Genomic DNA, 18,884 nt, shown 5'->3' on the forward strand with positions numbered 1-18,884 from the left:
CTCAGAGGAAAAGGCATGACGGTCCCTGCGGGTCCACGTGTCTCTGGTGGCGGGCAGGCTTGCCTTTCACGCACAGTTTTGGCGTCTGAAGTTCGCGGAGCCCTGGATCCTCACTGTAGTGTCCACGGGGTACCGCTTACTGATCCCTTCCTCCTGCCCTCCACTCCCACAGATTGGGACAGCAACTCTGTTGGTGGAAATTTGCTGTCGAGAGCCAGGCAGTGGAGGAAGTCCCAGCATCCCAGCGAGGATTGGGCTTCTATTCCAGGATTTTCGCCATGCAAAAGAAGAACCAGGTTGGCCTGAGAGTTGTCTTGGACCTTTGCACTCTCAACCTCTCCCTCTTCAAGATGGTTACGTCAGCACTCATTGCGGAGATACTGTGCAAGGGAGACTGGATGTGCTCCCTGGATCTGAAGGACGCTTATCTACACTTTGCGATTTGGCAGCCTCATTGCTCCTTTCTGCAATTCAGGATCATGGGCTGTCATTTCCAATACAAGGTGCTACCCTTTGGCCTGAACTCGGCCCTCAGGGTATTTACCAGGCTCATGAATGCAGTGGCAGCCCTCCTAGGGGGCCAGGGCCACCACGTCTACACATACCTGGACGATTGGCTTGTCAGGGCAGGATCTATGGAGGCGGTTTACCATGCGTCCTCTGCACTTGTGATCACACTCCACAAGCTGGGATGTTCGATCAACCTCAAGAAGTCCCAGATGCAGCCTCTGCATAGCATGACCTTCCTGGGTCTTGTCTGGGACACAAGCTCCAAGAGAGTTTCCCCCTCGCAGGACAAGATCATGGCCATCAAGAGGGCCACTACTCCATTCCTTACCTGAGCAGTGACATCAGGCTGATGGTACCAACACTTATTAGATATCATGGCAGCAGTCCTACTGGCCATACCCCACACAAGACTCAAGATGAGCAGATTACAGCTGCACTTCGCTGGGTTTATTCTTCCCTACCACCAGACTGATAAAGCTGCAATTATTACATTTTGGTTCAGAGGTATGCTAACTCTGGCTGCAGTGACTTTGGGGCGATTAGGGATGCATGTCAATTTTGAACCTGCCCTGTACCACTGAAGTGCAGATGTCGGGTGACTGGTGCAACAAAGGTACAAAGATGCCCTCATATTTTGGCATGAAACCTTCAGAAAGGTGGTCTGATTAGCAGACTCCTCTTTTAGAAATGGAATTACCCTTCTTTTATTTTAATAAAACTTAAAAAGAAAAAAAGCTAGGGCCTTCACACTGGCACCAGATGGCATTCTGTCACAACCCCTTATATACAGAAAACTAGGCTGGACCTGACTGGAGCTCACCCATCAGAGGATCTGAATCATTCAAACACTAAATGGCTATTCAATCATATATAGTTACTTTAGCCACTGTAATGACTTTACTCTGGTTTTTAGTGTGGGTTATGTTCTCTAGGGTTCCCTGGTCAACCAAACCGGTTTCAAGCACACAGTCCTATTCCTTGGCTCTAGCCAGCACTGACGAAGAGCATGACCATATTTGGCCATTTCCTACACCTGCCCAGGAGGAAGATGGCCAACAAACGTTGGTGAACTGAAAATACCGGGCATAAATGTGGTTAGCCATTTTGGCCACTATAGGTGTGAAATGGCCAGCTCTCAGGACAATAAAAGTGCACAGGAGTGCACCAAATACATTTTATATAAGGTACCAGTGCCACCAGCCTGTCTGCACCACATGAATTAGGGGAATATGCCCATAAAGTAAAAATAAAGGGGGAAACAAGATTCCCTGTGCTACTGGCCACAAGGGAGTTAGTACTGCTAAACAATAGACTTCAATGGGGAATAGAGTCCACTGCGCTGGTGGCCTGAATTACTTATTAGCTCTGTGGCAATGTCCGCAGCCTGGTGTTGGGGACCACGAAAAGGGGTGTCTCAAGGGTCTGGGTGCCTCTCTGAGTCAGTGGATGATGTGCCTGTGGGTGTTTTGTGGAGGTTACCTGTGAAAGCCTGAACCCCTCTTATCACCCATATGAAAATGGCACTGTTTATCCTGCCACTTTCACCAGTGAATCTCTGGTAGCAAGAAAATGATTTCCAAACCCCCTAGAGATGCTTCCGGAGCTCCCAGAGCCTGTCGTACATGTTACTACTATGTGGTTTTCCCACCACAGGTTTAACCACAAGTGACGGTCTTGACTGTCCATGGTCTCATGGCAAATCTCACCTACGTTTAAACACAATGTTGCAAATTTGTCATTTGTAACCCTCAGTGACACTATCTCACTGTTCCATTGTCTCATGGCAGGGTGTTCGTCTGCTGACGTTACAAAACTGCGGGTTAACCCCAAGCCAACATTCTATGCGCCTTCAGAGCAATTAAAAGGTTTGCCAAAGGCTTTTCCAGTAGCCAGTTCTCATGCTGGTAAAACAGGATCCCTGGGTAATTCGCTGGGAATGTACGACAGTAGCAGGAACAGGCAAGTGAATGTCAAGATAGCTGCTGAGCCTGATAAAGGCTTGTTCTGGCACCCCAATCTAAAGTAAACTCTTGTGAATGGGGAGAAGGCAGCTAATCTCCGCATTGCCACAATTCCAGACGAAGGATACAGACTGTGTCCAAGAAAACCATAGGGAACCAAACCCAATATGAAGCAGAAACCTCTGGCATATGGTGTGGGTTGCAGAAGTTAAAGGCTAGAATTTGGATGTGGTTGAAGATTGGACAATGTTTGGGAGGGCAGAGACGAAAGAGGTGGGGGAAGTTGGAGAGGTAAAGGCAGTAGAGACGAAGTGATAAAACCAAGGAGGAGGTGGTAGCATCAAGAAGGAAGGAAGGAAGAGATGGTAGCATCAGGAGGGAAGGAAGATGTGGTAGCATCAAGAGGGAAGGAGTAGTTGGTAGCATCAAGACTGAAGTAGGAAGCGATAGCATCAAAAGGAGAGTAGCAGGTAGGAGCATCAAGAGGGGAGGAAGAAGGTGGTAGCGTCAAGAGGGAAAGGAGGAAGGAGTTGTAAAAATGTGGGGGAGGCAGGGGTTGCATCAATTGAGGATGAAGAGGGGGTTTGCATCTAATGAGGAAGAAGATGGGAGGATTCTGTTAAGAAAGGAGGAGGGAGTTATTTTAAAAGGGAAGGAGTCGGATGGGGTTGAGCCAAGAGGGAAGGAGTCGTCCGTGGTTGCATTGGGAAGGAAGGAGGATGACCAGGTTCTGTCCAGAAGCAATGTAGCAGTGGTTGCTTAAAAAGGTCAGAAGATAACCACGGCAGGTGAAGGCAGCAGTCAGGAGACTGTAGTAACATGAAGACAGGAGAAAGAGATGATGGTAGGAGGTGGTGAAACAGAAGAGGTTAATAATACCAGTAGCTGAAGGCTGCCAAGAGGAGAGGAATCCTTTAGTTACACCAAACCGGGAGGTTCCTGTGTACAAGGTCATCCATAGCCAGAAAACAGAAGGTGGGGGAGCAAGCGGATGCCAGGAAGGATATAAAATGAGTGGGGAGGGGACGAAGCAGGAGGGGTCCTTGAAAGGGCAAGGCAAATGGGGTATCTCTCCTTGTTGGTTTCTCCCAATGACCTGTCTGCTGTCAGGAGTACACGCTAGTTAGTTTTGGGGTATGGGATCCCGGAATCCTGCAGCTAATCGGTCATCAGAAGGAGGATTTGGGATACCCTAGAGTCTGTAATTCCCAGAGTCCTGAAAGGGGTGAAGGAACCCTATTTGGGAACTGTAAAGGAACTGGGTAGGACACTCAAGATTGCAAAGAAGCTGGGCTGGTCACAGAGCCCTCGGTTGGCCTGGGAGGACAGTGTGGGACCCCCATAATGGGACAGGCCCAATTAAGAATGAGAAGCAAAACCATCCTGACCGATTTGAGTTTGATAAGATCTCGCTCTCTGATCTCTCCTGTAGCGGTCAGTGTTTCCTAGGTGTTCCCCACTCCCAACAGGGAACATACGGCAACTGGCTTTGCCCAGACCCTCTCGTGGCCTGCAATGGCTCTGACGTCTTCCTGGCTTTCATTCTCTCGGCGTCCTTTTCACCTGCCCATATGTTGCCTGCTCCACTTGGGATGGCCGCGCTCTCCGGCCCAGCTGCCTCTCTCCTCTGCTGCTTCTCACCCATTTTGTACAATGCAAACATTTAGCAGGTTGCAGGTGCGAGTACTCAGTTTAATCTGACGTTTAATCTGACTGGCCATAGTTATTGGGTCATGCCTGACCTTCACAGTACTCATCAGGCCTCTTCCTAGTCCCAGTACCAGAGTGGTGAAATGAGCAGTTAGTGTTCACCATTCCTAGTCGCCTCTTCCTCGTCCCAGTACCATCATGGTTTAAGTGAGGGGAAATGAGAAGATGGTTTACAATAGCCTATAAAGGCAGGGGGGAGGTTGATTTACATCATAAAAAGGGGGACACATGTCTCACCCTTGAACCTCTTCCTCTCCCTTTTTCTGGTGCTTCTAAACTGATAATATCTTCTGGTGTTATCCTGGCCATAGGGAAAAGGGTAAAAATGTCCCGTGAATACTTCTGGAATTGAGGATTCATCGTGGAATGGAAATGGGGGATGCCGCGTCTCACCAGGTGACCCTCTGTTGCATGTCCACCCCCAGGGTTGGGATCCAAGAACGATGCGCCTTCCCTGGTCACCTCAGCCGAGGGTAGTGGGGAGAAAGAAGAGAGGACGCCCTCAGGTTCCTCACACTGCATAAAGGTGAGGGTCCTGGAGCAGAATGAGTCGACCGATGGAATGAAAAATCTGAGGAAGGACGACGTCTGCAGCCACCGCCATTGACCACCAAGGTCTGCTGAGTGGCCACTCCAGCCTCCTCCTCGGATCAACAGGGAAGATCCAGACATGACAACTTCCTCCCCTGGACTGGTGGGCCTATCCAGTCTTGAGCTAATCTTCATTTTGAGTTATCTCTGGAAGAGCTCTGACCGTCATAGACTGCAATTTCCTAATACCCTGGCACCTGCACCAATCAGCTGTGCATCGTCTCCTGAAGCGCAGTTTCGGTTGGACATTCATGGGCATCCTGCTGGACCGACTGTGACTCTTGCGCGCTCTGAGAAGTCTCCCCTTCCAAGTCGGGGACTGAGAAACCGAGAGAAGCCTGCCATGTGACACTCGTCGCTGAACCAATGCCTGTGGTGAACCTTAAGGAGCCAGCAACATGAAGATCGTCTGCTGGGCCTCCTGTCCAAAGAAGCTGACCGTCTTCTCCTGGCAAAGGTTTACTCTTCAGCCTCCAGGCCAAAAATCCAAACGGGAGTTGCTGTCCCCTCACCTGGGGACCTGCCGGTGACAGTCTTCTTTCTTCATGAAAAGGTACTGTCCCTCTCCTAGGCACTTACCTGGGTGCTTACCGTGTTAAATCGGGCTACTCCGGGCTTTCTGAGACACATTGGGGTGGACAACCCAACTGTGTTCTCTCAGGCTTAACGACACTGATCCTTTGGTCTACAATCCTTCAGGGGGTCTACCTGACCTCCCATAACCACCTTTTGACTAAACATTTTACCTGCCTGCAGCACAGAAGACACCTGCTAATTTGACAACTTTGACAGCATTTGTCTTACTTTGTTTTGCTATCCAGGGGCCCTGGTTCCCCAGTGTCTCCTCTGAGTCGAAGACTCTTATCCCCAGATAGGGTTGGACTTTTTATAGTGTAGACTGCCTAAAAGTAATTACCAGTATCTGTGTTAGTTTGCTTAATGTTGGTTACAAGAATTGATTTGCTAAACTTGAATGCTACTTTAACTAATTACGTGTGTTCATCTTAAGTCTACTATTGCCTTGAGCAATGCTTAAACGTCTGACTGTATAAATGTCAATGTTTACTTACCTGTGATTCTGATATTGTGTTTTTTGCCTTAGTATTTATAATAACCATATTTTTATAAATCTACTGTGTAAAAGTATATTCCTGACTATAGGTGTGCCCTGAGGTCTTTGTACTTATGTATAGCCCTTCTCCCTCCTAGAGTAAGTCTGGCTGCTCAGCCATATCTACCAAACCTTTTGGGTAGTTCTGGCCAAACCTAAGAATTGGTGTCCTGTACACCTTAGAGTGAGTCTTTAGTCCAACCATAGGTGGACTTGAGTAAAAACTCCCTAACACCTTCTCTTGCATTGGATTACCTGTCAGTGTTATGTGCCTTGCATTATATAATATTTTACAGGTGTCTTATGTTATCGACTTTTCTTTTATTCTGTGGTCTTTCAAGTATTATTGGTCTTGTGTTCCTTGTTGCATTTTCAATGGCTTTCACAGATTGAGTCTTATAATGTAAGCCTATGACAGTCCTTGTCCTGTCTTTTTTGGGGTGGCATCCTAGATTAGTTGACAAGTATTCTTTGACCTCTGGATGCTTTGTTTTGAGAGCTGACTGACACTTCTTTAATGGCCGGTGATCCGTGGGCTGCAATTGATTTGTTGTGTTACTGGCTGATCTAGCACTTTTTCCTTAACCTGAGGTCTCACCGAGTACTACTTGGTGGGACCCTCATAGAATTTTTAATGACGGTGATATGTATATACTTAACATTGTATTCTTTGTCTTTGCAATCTTCTCCTATTACTAGCTGTTAGGATTTTGGGATGATGATGTGGTGCTAAGTGTGGCAAAGGCTCTACCTGCTGGACTTCATCTGTACCATACACTCAAAGGTAAGACTCCCTTCTTAGCACACTTCAAATGTGAACCATGGTTGCACTTGAGGGTGGCAGTATTTGTGCTGGGTTGTACTTCAACTCACGTTTCTTTTGACTGATCATGTATGTTTGTAACAAAAATGAGTCTCACCAGTTCTTTGTTCTCTTAGGGGATGACCTGCCTCTTACCACAATTGACCTCACCGATGGCATGGACATTTTTGTGTGGAATGGGAAAGAGGTAAGATAACATAACTTGATGTTTGTAGATAACCAGGGGACTGAACAGGAATTAGCTTGAGATGTGTTATGATATTGCTCACAGAATAGGTAAAGCTCTAGATATGTTTCTGGAGAAGACGGGTACAGTGTCGCAAAGAAATGACTAGTTTGAGGGTTTCCTTAAGGAAACCTTGAGGGGCTGGGTATAAAGCTCAGGGGCAACGACATTGCATAGCAACATATGTTCGAATCCCGATCCCGCGCTTTGGAGACTCGTCTCCGGTAATAAAGTTTGTTATAAAATATTAATTAATTTTCAGGTGGAAAAAATGTTGGGAACTGTTGCAACTATTCTTTCACCAATCTTACATCGGCTAAACCCATTGTGGGGTAATGGACCCTTCTGCTTAGTGGGAATACATGTATTAGATAAACCAAAAAAAGGTCAAACGGTAAGTGTCACTGTTATTACCATAATCGATCCCTTGGGCGAGCCTCAAACAAATAGCCCTGCCCAGTGTTACCAATTTCATATACATCTCAATTCTATTGCACAATTAATAAAGATGTTAAACGCAGCAAAACAGTATAGAAAATTCTATACATAAAAACTTCCATCAATACGAATTGTATAAAACAAATGTGTGCACAATATTATACATGACACATCAATCGTTCTCACAAGTCACTATGACCTGGTTAACAGAAGCGTGGCTCAACTAAACACATTTGTCCCGCTATGTTTCTCTAGCCCAACATATACAAGTTTTTGTCCTGTATGGCCTGACTCTGCCAGACATTCATCAGGGGCAGAACATGTGTGCATCATGGAACAGCTTGCAGTAGATTCAAACTCTCTATCACCCTGGTCTTCCTGATGATCCCTGTAGGGATAAAGACACAATTTAATTATATTTCTCCAGCATTGGATCTTTCATAGATTCAGATGCTTGAATATTCACCGTCGTTAGACTGGGAATCCTCAGTGATAAAAAATAATAATAATTATTATTTTTTTTTAAATGTACACACATTGCTACATAGCCATAAATGTACATAGACCATTATGGCCTATGAGCTATTCTATTGTGTAGTGCCTCCACCTAATTTTGGTCCTTTATAGCCCCAACCAATGAGGTAGCAGGGCTTAAGCTCCGCCCCCGGCAGCCATCTTCAGATTTTTCACTGCAGTCTAACAGACATTGGGAATCCTCAAGCTCTCTGAGCTCTTCAATTCTTTTTCTACTTTTTGTGTGGAATATATTTTTCAAATCTATTCCACTTTGTTCACTTGGTTAGGGGCTTTGGTCTCAGGTAATTTTTGAGACAATTATCTCTTGTCGTTGTGTCTAAATCGTTGTGTAAACCTTCTCTTCAGAATGGCTGCATCTCAGGCTGTTAAGAAGCCTCCCCTGTTCAGGGACTGCACAAGGTGCAAGAAGAAGTTAGTCTACATGAAGGACCCCCATGAACATTACATTTACTGGTGTATCCGCATGACATTAAGAAATGCGATATTTGCAAGACATTTTCCAACAAGACACTTCAGGACAGGCACAGAAGACTTCTTTTACATCTGGAAGCCAGGGATCAATCTTCGAACAAAGAGTCTGTCAGAACAGCTCCTGTCCACTCCAGCATTCCATCTGAGAGGCAAACTTTGAAGAAAAGGTCCTCTTCAGTGGAAAGGAGTTCCTCTCCCATTGCCAAAAGTAAGAGGAAGCTGGAGTTAATACCCTTTCTACCTCCACTGGACTCTTCGAGCCAGAAAAAGTCACATTCCTCAGCCAAATCTACCTCCAATGGTAAGGAGGAGTTTGCAAAAAACCGGGGGGCGTTCGTCGACAGGGAAACCATCCATGAGCGATGGGAAAGATAAAGGCCCGTCATCGGCCAAACCGTTGACGAAACCCTCATCGACGACGATTATACATAAGACATCGTCTACGGCAAGATCCATGTCATTTGATTTATCGTCCACAAAACAGTCGTCGACGAAAGAAACACACCATTCGTCCACGAGCTCTTCCACAAAACGCTTATCCACGGAGCAATCGTTGACTGGGAGCGACCATCCAAAACACATTCGTCGACGGAACTACCATCGGGGGGATGCTCGTCGACAAAGGTACCATCAAACACGGAGGAATTGGAGCCTGAGGCACCTTCCACTCACGCCAGGATGACACCTGTCATTGAGGACAGTTTCCTTGAGGCTGCTGAAGCTGCTGGAACTAATGGTAGCGCACGTTTCTCCTTTGTGGGACATGGCAGAGCTTCCTGATGTAATTCTCCAGGAGGAATTTTCAGACGCAGAAGTGGTGGAAGAACAACCTTGTCCTTCCCCTAAACAGCACAATCCCCCTTGGCAGCCCTCTATGGAAGAGGCCGACTTTCATCATGACCCAATACTGATGTTGTCTGTACAGAGGATCATGGATGAGTTCTACAGGCATCAAAGGGAGCAGAGCAGGCCGTCTGATCCCTTGGAACCGAAAACCCGTCGGAGAGACACGTCTCCAACTCCAGGCACATCAAGAAGTTCACCTCATAGGAGTAGACCTGAGAAGAGGGCACAATCACCTGAGCCTCCTCGAAGGTCTAGGAGCAGGACTCAGTCCGATCACCAGCATCATCGCATAGACCTCGATCTCCGGATATGGATCCAACAATGGTGCCGTCCTCAGTTTCAATCTCAGATTGGCAGGAGGATCCTTTTAGAGAATTCTCTGATCCAGAAGAAGGCGAAATTACACAGGAGCCTGACGCAGCCAGTGAGTGGGATGAGTACATCGAGAAGCCCAGGAGGAGAGATTCCCCAGGAGATGCTTCAACCCCAGATGATCTGGTCTCTTTCCACACCATAATAGGAAAGGCGGCAGAATTGTTCAAAATTCAGGTTGCATCAGAGGAAAAGAAATCGGGGCTTTATGAGCACAGGGGCAAACGCAGGAGGACGATTACCACCATTCCTCTCCTCAACACCATCTGAGAGTCTGGATCCAAGATCATGTCTACGCCCTTGTCTACTCTGGCTCTGGTGTCCAGACTAGAGAAGAAGTATAAAGCACCCGAGTCTGTGCCGCATTGCTTGAGAGGTCGTACAAAACCGGACTCTGTTATCACGGTTGCGGCTAGGAAGAAGCTTGCCAATCCCGCTTCACCGCTGTCAGGACCACAGGACAAGGATGGGCGTAAGCTAGAAGCCATGGGCAGGAAGGTATCGGCTTCGCCGTCGCTTACCATCAGAGCGGGTAATGCGATGGCCATGACTGCCAGATATGATTGCAAGCTTTGGCTCGGCATGTCCAAATTGGCTAAGCAGTTACCACCAGAGCTTCTGGAAGAGGCTAGATCGATAATTGCCGATGGTGAAGCAACCTCGGATCATATGATCGACGCAGCCGTTGATGTGGCCGAATCAGGCTTCAGACAGATGGCTCATGGCACAGTGCGCAGAAGGCAGGCCTAGATGAAGGCTACTAATTTCTGGCCTGAAGTCCAAGCGCAGATATTGGACATGCCCTTTGATGGACAAGAGCTCTTCGGGAAGAAAATAGACGACCACGGGAAGGGAATCAAATCGGACACAGACACGACCCGAGCCATCAGTTCTTTAAAGGACAAGGATAAGGACCGTCTGTCTTTTCACCCCTTTAGGGGCTCATCTTCTAAATACAGAGGGTACGGCCACTCCTCTTATGGCCAGAAGGCGCAAGGTAGCACGTACCAAGAGAACAAGTATCAATCCTCCAACAGATACTCCCATAGAGGCAGGCGTGGCTCCGCCTAGGGGAAGTCACAAGGCAAACAAAACTATCCGATTTTGTCCCCTCAACGTGTCACCCCGGTGGGGGAAAGGGTAAGCCAGTTCTTCCAACGCTGGCAATCAATTACATCAGACAAATGGGTGTTGCAGGGGATCAGAGAGGGTCACACCTTAGAATTTCTAGACCAACCTCCTCCCCTGCCTCCAACTTCGTGCAGGGTGCACATGTTAAAACAGGTCATGTCCAAAGTTCAAAAACTGCTCCAGAAAGCAGCGGAAGGGTTTCTACTCCTGCTTCTTCCTCATCAGAAAATAAAACTTTCAATGGAGACCCATCTTGGGCCTGAGGGCGCTCAACAAATATATCAAACGCATAACATTCAAGATGGTAGCATTGCAAGGAGTGCTTCCTTGGTTAAACAAGAACTTCTTCTTGGCCACTTTAGACTTGGAGGACGCATACTTCCATATACTGATCCATCCAGCTCACAGGCAGTTCCTCAAGTTCACGGTGGGAGAGCTTCATTTTCAGTTCCGAGTGCTCCAGTTCGGGCAGAAATCGGCACCAAGAGTTTTCACAAAATGCTTGGCATCAGTAGCTACAAAGCTCAGGAGGACAGGAACGGAAGTCTTCCCATACTTGGACGACTGGTTGATAAAAGCATGTTCCGCCGCAAGGGCTTGCTCAGCAGTTTTTAGGATGATCAACCACCTAAAAGGGTTAGGTTTCTCCATAAACAACACAAAGTCCTGCCCCGTTCCCAGAAGGACAGCTCTTTTCCTGGGCACCAAGTTCGATACCAGCATTCCCACGGTGAGACCATTGGCAGAAAGAGTAGCAGCGATTCTACCCTCAACCTTGTGCTTCCTAAAGAAACAGACGACATTGGTACGTTCTTACAAATCCCTTCTGGGCATGATGTCCTCGTGCATATTCCTCATACCAAATTGCAGGCTTCGCATGAGACCGGTTCAGGAGGCCCTGGACCACCAATGGAAACAAGCTCTCAGATGTTGGGAGGACGTCGTCCAGATTACATTGACTTTACACAAGGCTCTTCGATGGTGGAATGTTCTGCGGAATCTTCAACAAGGGATGCCGTTTCAAGCACCGACATCGACCCTTCTGCTGAGGACGGACGCATCATTATCAGCCTGGGGCGCTCACCTTGCGGAACTCTAAACCAAGGGCACTTGGTTGGCGCAAGAATCCCAACCCCACATCAGCGTGTATGAGCTCAGGGCAATAAGGTGGGTGCTGAAGGCTTTCCTGCCGGTGGTGGCTGGACAGGTACTCGCAGTCCAGACAGACAACACGACCTCCATGCACTACACAAACGAGCAGGGAGACACGAGGCCAGAGATCCTGTCAAAAGAATCCCAAAGGCTATGGGCATGGGCCTTGCACCACGTGGTGCAGATAAAAGAACAACATCTTCCGGGAGTGGACAGTGTCCTAGTGGACAAGGTAAGCAGAGAATACACATCGTCGCATGAGTGGGAGCCGGACGAAAAGAAAATCCAGTGGATTTTTGCCTTATGGGGCCATCCGCAGAGCGACCTCTTTGCCACCAAGGACAAGAAGTGTCGAAGGTTTGCCTCGAGGTACCCGGAGTATCAATCACTGGGAGACGTGTTCTCAGTGGCTTGGACAGAAAGGTTCCTCTACGCCTTTCCCCCCATTCCCCTCATTGCGAGGGTACTGCGCAGACTGGAGGAACAGAATTGTTCAATGATCCTAATTGCGCTGGATTGGGCTCGACAAGTCTGGCACTCGACTCTGAAGCATCTATCCCGGCGGCCCCCGATTCGCCTCTAGGCACATCAATGTCTGTTGACGCAATAGAACCGCAAGGTCCTCCACCACGACCCAAGGAGCCCATCTCTCAAGGCATGGTTCCTGAGCAGCGTTAACTGATGAATCTTTTTTTTTTTAAACATTTTTTATTAAATTCCAAACAATACAAACCAAACAGTGCATATATCAACAGATCCATTGTACATTTTACTTCGAATCACTGCTTCCCCTATCCCTCCCCCCATTTCGAGCCTGTACATCTTCACATTCCATATCTACATCCTGTGGCAGATTCTCCCCTTCCGTGAGTTCATCTGGGTCTCAGATTGACCCAAACAGCCCTGCTACTAACGATTTCCAGGCCATCAGGGACTCTGTCTCCTCCAACCCCCCGGCATCACTCGCTTCTTGCCATACTATGGTTTCTGCCTCCGCCCATTTCTGCAAGTCTTTCCACCACACCCTCGGTCTATGACATGTCTTCCATCCCATAGCGATTCTTCTCTTTGTCAGCACATATGCTAAATCTTTCAGTTTGCTCACATGCTTTAGCTTCTTTGATCTTGGCAACCCCCCTAACAAACAAGCCCACACCGTATACACTATGATCTTGACCTTCTTCTCAGCCAGTTTCCGTTCCACTTCGCTCCAAAAGCATTCAATGACCGGGCATGACCAGAACATATGTACCATGCCCGCATTCTCCTCATCACACTTGGGGCATGTCTGCCGTCCTACATTCTCAAACCCCGATATCCTTTGGGGTGTCATATATGCCCTGTGCGTGATATACAGTTGTATCTGTTTCAATCTCGCATTTCTGGAAACCTTCTTATGATACCCTTGTACCCGTTCCCACATCCCATCTTCCATCAGGGTTCCTACTTCCGTTTCCCAATCCAGTCTCAGTTGGGTGATCTCTTTCCCCACTTTAAGCATCAACATCTCATATAATCTAGATATCTCATGTTCCCCTTCTGCTATATCGTAGATCATATCTATAGTGGCATCTGGTTCTTCCTCTAGCACGGTTTCGGGCCATATTTTCTTAACTCTCTGCACCATTCTATGATATGTAATATACTGGCCCGAATGTAACCCAGATTCATCCCGCAGCCCCTCAAAGGCAATGATTGAGCCCTCCTGCCAAATATCTCCCATGGTTGCTAGCCCAACCGGCTCCCAGCGGTTTCTGATTATCTTCCTTAGCTGTTCATCCGCCCCCGTTAATGCAACCAGTGGTACCTGCGGAGAGCATGGAGATGGGTTCTCCATCATCTTGCACGCTCTGCGCCACATCTTCCACCCCAGCAACATCATCCTGGGGCGCCCTTTCATTTCTGCCCTGGGTATCCACATCATTTCTTTCAAATAAAAGGGTGTACAGTCTTGCCCACACAGCCTGGATTCAGAGGTCTCTTCATCAGAAAGCCATTTAGCAACATATGGCAGTTGGCTCGTCACATAATAAACCTCGTAGTTGGGCAATTTTATCCCCCCTTCATAGAAGTTCTGTAAACTTCCATAATGCCACTCTGTTCCGCGTGCCATGCCACAGGAACTCCCTGCACATACCGTACAGTTTAATGAAGAACTTCTTAGGTATCAGATATGGTATGTTAAAAAGTATTGCAGGAGCCTAGGCAAGACCACCATCTTGAGCATTGCTCCCCGCCCCATCATTGCTAAGGGCAACCTCACCCAAAATCGCATGCAATTTTCAATTTTTTTTTAAGGCCACCTCTGTGTTGTACCTATGCTCTTCTTCCACTGTGTGGTAAATGTCTATCCCTAGGTACCGGAACGTTCCAACCGCCCATGGCACCAGCAATACAGGTAACCGCTCCACCGGAATCCCCCTATACCTGCCCATTGGGAACATGCTTGACTTCTGGGGGTTCACCGCTATACCGTAAAAACCCGCATATGTATCCATTACCTATAGGATATATTGGAGATTTTCTTCCGTGTACCTCAGGTACAACATCATTTCATCTGCATATAGAGAGATCAAATGTTGTTCCCCTTTCACCTCAATGCCTATTGTATCATATTGTTGTCTCAGATATATCTCTAGAGGTTCCAGGGCCAGTATATAGAGCATTGGAGACCACAGACAACCCTGTCTGGTGCCCCGGCTGAGCTGCCACCTTTCAGATAGCACCGATCCTGTCTTAACTCTGGCCAGCGGCTCCCTATACAGTATTTTCGCCCACCGTACATATCCAGGCCCCAACCCATACCCTTATAGGGCCGCCATCAGCCATGGCCACTTGACCGAATCGAAGGCCTTTATTGCGTCCAAGGACACTATCGCCATCTCACCTGTATTTTCGTTACCACTTTCAATAATTTGTTGGAGTCCCCTATGATTATTACAAATGTTCCTGCTTGGGACATATCCTGTCTGATCAGGGTGTATTAATCTACTAATTACTCTTTTTAATCTATTTGCCAAGACAGCCGTCAGTATCTTGCTGTCCTGATTCAGCATCGACAAGGGGCGATATGAGCTACAGCTGTGCCCAGGCTTATCAGGTTTGGGTAGCGGTATTATAATCGCTTCTCTCAATGACTCTGGCAAACTTCCCGTCTCAAACGCTTCATTCAACATTTCTAACAGCGGGGGGAGAACCTCTTCCATGTATACTTTATAAAATTCACTTGGGAGTCCATCTGCCCCTGGAGTCTTGCTAGTAGGTAACTGTCTCACCACCACCCCCAGTTCTTCTAGGGTGATTGGTGCATCTAGCTCTTCTTTTTCCTCCTCGCTTATCTTGGGCAACCCTATGTTCTCCAGTGTTTCTGTTATGGCATCTCGGCAGCTCTCCCCATGGTCTGCATATAATATCTTATAGTCTACAAACTCTTGGTTAACTTCTTCTTGAGTATCCGCTACACTACCATCCTCCCTTGTAATGGTCCTGATCGTGACTCTAGGGGTTTCGCCCTTATATAACCATGCCAAGAGTTGTCCTGGTTTATTCCCCCCCCACCCCCCCACGTGCTGCCTCTCTACATATTTTTTAATTGCAATTACACAGTCTGTCCCAGTGCTCCGTACATTTCTGCTGTAACATAGGTATCAATTCTAATTTCTCATTAGTGTCATCTTCACCCCTTAAGGCCTCCTCTAGTTTCCCTTCCATCTCTCGTAGGTCAGCTAAAATGCCACTTTGTAGTCCTTTAGATTTCGCTATGGCTGCCCCTCTTATCACAACTTTAAAGGCCTCCCACAGTGTTCCTGCCGGATCCACACTCCCAGTATTCACCTCGAAGAAATTTATAATCTCCTACCTCATGTCCTCTCTGAAAAGGGGGTCTTTCAATGCCTCCGCTCGCAGGCGCCATGTCGGAATCCTCGCTCTTGGGGGCAATATTGCTAACCGAGAATCAGGGGCGAGTGGTCCGAAAGAACCCTTGCTTTATATTCTATTTGTGTTAACTCTGCCAACACTTCAGGCGTAGTAAAGAAGTAATCCAGCCTTGTGCGTAACTGCTGTGGGGCAGAGTTATGCGAGTACTGCCTCTCTAGGGGGTGGCACATTCTCCATGCGTCCTCTAGACCAAAGTCAACAATGTCTGCAGCGCTTTAGCCGCGGGGCGGGTTTATCCATCTGTCCTATCTACCCTTGGGTTAAGTACGCAATTGAGATCCCCTCCCCAAATCACAGCGCTCCCCACACACTTGCTCACATTAGTACACAATGTCCTGATGTACGCCGCTGTGTTCTGGTTCGGGGCGTATGTATTTACTATGCTTATTTCCCTGTTTTCCACTAGTCCCCTCAATATGACCATCCTCCCGTCTGTCTCAGCCACCTCTTGTAACCTTTGGAATGGGACATGTGGCGCCACCCAAATAAGCACTCCCCTGGCATAAGCAGAATATGATGAGCTCACTATCACCCCCTTCCACTTCCTAGCAATCGTATCCGTTTTCCCACGTGTCAGGTGAGTCTCTTGTAGCAGTGCAATATCTACTTTTTGCCTGTGCAGGTACAGCATGACCTTATTTCTCTTCAGATAACTATTTAGCCCCCTTACATTCCATGTTATTATTTTAAGGTCCCCCATGGCTTCTCCAGGTTCCATTCCACCTCCCACAGGCGCAGTCCGACTCCAAGTTCCATACCCTTCTACATAGGCTTGTACCCAAATTCAAACTCCCTTTAACCAAAAACACACCCAACTCCCCACTCCTTTTCCCTCCCCCCTCCCATCCCATCCCCTCCCTTTCCTCAACTATAACAAACCACTACACACAACCCCTTCCCTCCCCCTCCCCGTCCTACCCCAAAAAATGCCCAGCTCCATCCCTGGATCTCAGGCTCCCCCGCATTTGGACCTCCCCTGGAACCTCAGGCCAAGACCCCAGCAGGGTGTCACCACACTATTGATGACCTAACTAATCTCTAAATGGGGGTGTGCAGAATAGCTCTGCAAGGTTCCTTAATAGAGCAATAATCACATTGCTTGTGTCTCATTTTCTATTCCAACCTGGTTTTACCGGCCGACGGGCCGCATCACTGACTATAGTCAAGTCCCATAGTTCCATGCCGCACACATTTCAGGTGCCCCCACTGCGCATTACTTATCTCCTCCATCTCCTCCTTTCGTCTGGATGTCTGGCTCCTGTGGGCAACCTTGCATATCGAGCCATCCCATGACATCCTCCGGAGTTTCAAAAAAGGTTTTGTTTTTGTGGAAGACTTTCAATTTCGCCGGGTAAAGCAACATGTATTTGTGGCCCGCTTCTCTCAATCTCCTCTTAACCGCCCCAAAGTTCATCCGACTCCGCTGCACCATCAGGGTATAGTCCGGATAGGCTGTTATATTTGCCGCTCCCCTCTGGATTGTACCACCTTTGCGGAAGTGCTCCAGTATCCTTTCTCGGTCCCGGTAATTAATGATCTTGGCAATCACTGGCCTAGGCGGGTTACCCGGCAGCGGCTTCCTCGTCAGAGCCCTGTGCGCCCTCTCCACCGCGAACCCCTGAGACAGCGCTCCTCCGGGTATCTCCTGCAGCAACATGGATTCGCTAAACTCTGTGGGGTTGTGACCCTCTGCTCCCTCCAGTAAGCTCACAATGCGAATGTTGTTTCTCCGGGCGCGTCCTTCCGCTTCCTCCGCCCTGTTCTCCAAATTGCCCACCCGCTGCACCAGGGCGTGTAGTTCGGACTTGTGTGAAGCACAGTCTGTCGTGTTCAGGCTCACCTCTTTCTCAAGGTTATCAGTGCGCTCGGCAAGGGGCCTGACATCCTGCCGTAGAAGATTCACCTCTTCCTGCACCTCTCCAACCTTGCGGTCCAGTGCTGTTTTTAGTTCAGTCACAGCCAGTTCAAGCTTGGCTTCCCAGGCCAACTACAAGTCTGCGATTGCAGCTAGGACCTCCTGGTTCGTGCCCGTAACAGCCATGCTACTCGCAGGGGGCCTGTCCTTGCTTCTGGCATCTTCCGGGCCTGGTGGGGTTCTGGCATATTCGTCCAGCGTAGGCTGTTTCCCCTTGAGTCTCGGAGGTTTATTGGACATGGCGCTACCACTATAGGTCGTAGGCAGCCCCGCCACTTGTGGTCTGCAGTTCCACCGGGGGCAACCCGCTACAGTCTCTTGTGTTCAAGGAGGACGCCTCAGAGGTGTTCTAGGCCCAGCTCCTATTCGCCGCAATGGATTGTGCTCTCCCACGTAATCGTATGAGCCCTCTCTTCAATTCCTTTATACTTCCACGGAGATGCCCCCTGATTCGTGTTCGGATCTCCAGCGGATGACTGCTACAATTGCAGGCCCCAGTTTCAGTTGTCAGGCCACACACATGGGCCTTGCAGCCTCCATTCACACCCTAAATCCACCATACACCAAACTCGCTGGCCGACTAGCTCGCGGCCTTTTGATCATGGGCCCCGTTGTCTATTGTCATTTACTTGGGCTACGCGCCCATTGGAAACATTATATCCTCAATGGCCAGCCGGTCTGCTTCTCCCCTCCTTCCTTGCTGTTGGGGCAGTGTCAGGATGTTAGCAATGGTCATGTATCTGCCCTTAGGATTTGCACCATTAAATGTATTGTGTTTGTGCCAGGAGGTATTGTGGTACAGAGCAGATTGCTATAGTCAACTCAGGCCTTCTAAATGCTGCTCGATCAAGTTAATGCATGCCAGCGTGCATTTATTCATTGTGCTCGGTTACTGTCACACTCACATTTGCCTCTGCAGTTCCATCTGGCCGGCTTCCCTCTCCATGTGGGGCGCTATACCTGCTCCTTGGTGCTTTGCCCGCAGGCTCCGCACAATCCAACTGGGCCGATGCCATTCACGGTCCCCTGCCCACTCCGAACTTCCGCACGCACGCTGGAAAGAGCCCGTGAGCGGGCGGCTTAGTCTCGGCGCCGCGGTTTCGGCTCCCGGCGGACCGCTCAGGACTGGGGTCCGCCTCTCCTCCTCGTTC

At 48.5% G+C, this 18,884-nt stretch overlaps 1 protein-coding gene across 4 annotated transcripts in view; it reads left to right on the top strand.

Moving 5' to 3' along the window:
* The window catches only part of USP40 (ubiquitin specific peptidase 40), a 2,045,603-nt gene that overhangs the window by 936,746 nt on the left and 1,089,973 nt on the right, over positions 1 to 18,884 (top strand). For all 4 annotated transcript variants that reach the window (XM_069616007.1, XM_069616010.1, XM_069616008.1 and 1 more), the window contains 2 exons: positions 6,583 to 6,667; positions 6,823 to 6,893. In XM_069616007.1, coding sequence (XP_069472108.1) covers positions 6,583 to 6,667; positions 6,823 to 6,893 — 156 coding nt within the window. The remainder of the gene's footprint in view (positions 1 to 6,582; positions 6,668 to 6,822; positions 6,894 to 18,884) is intronic.

The sequence above is a fragment of the Ambystoma mexicanum genome, chromosome 9, assembly GCF_040938575.1.
Source record: "Ambystoma mexicanum isolate Mex_15411 chromosome 9, UKY_AmexF1_1, whole genome shotgun sequence".
In the NCBI taxonomy this organism is placed as follows: domain Eukaryota; kingdom Metazoa; phylum Chordata; class Amphibia; order Caudata; family Ambystomatidae; genus Ambystoma; species Ambystoma mexicanum.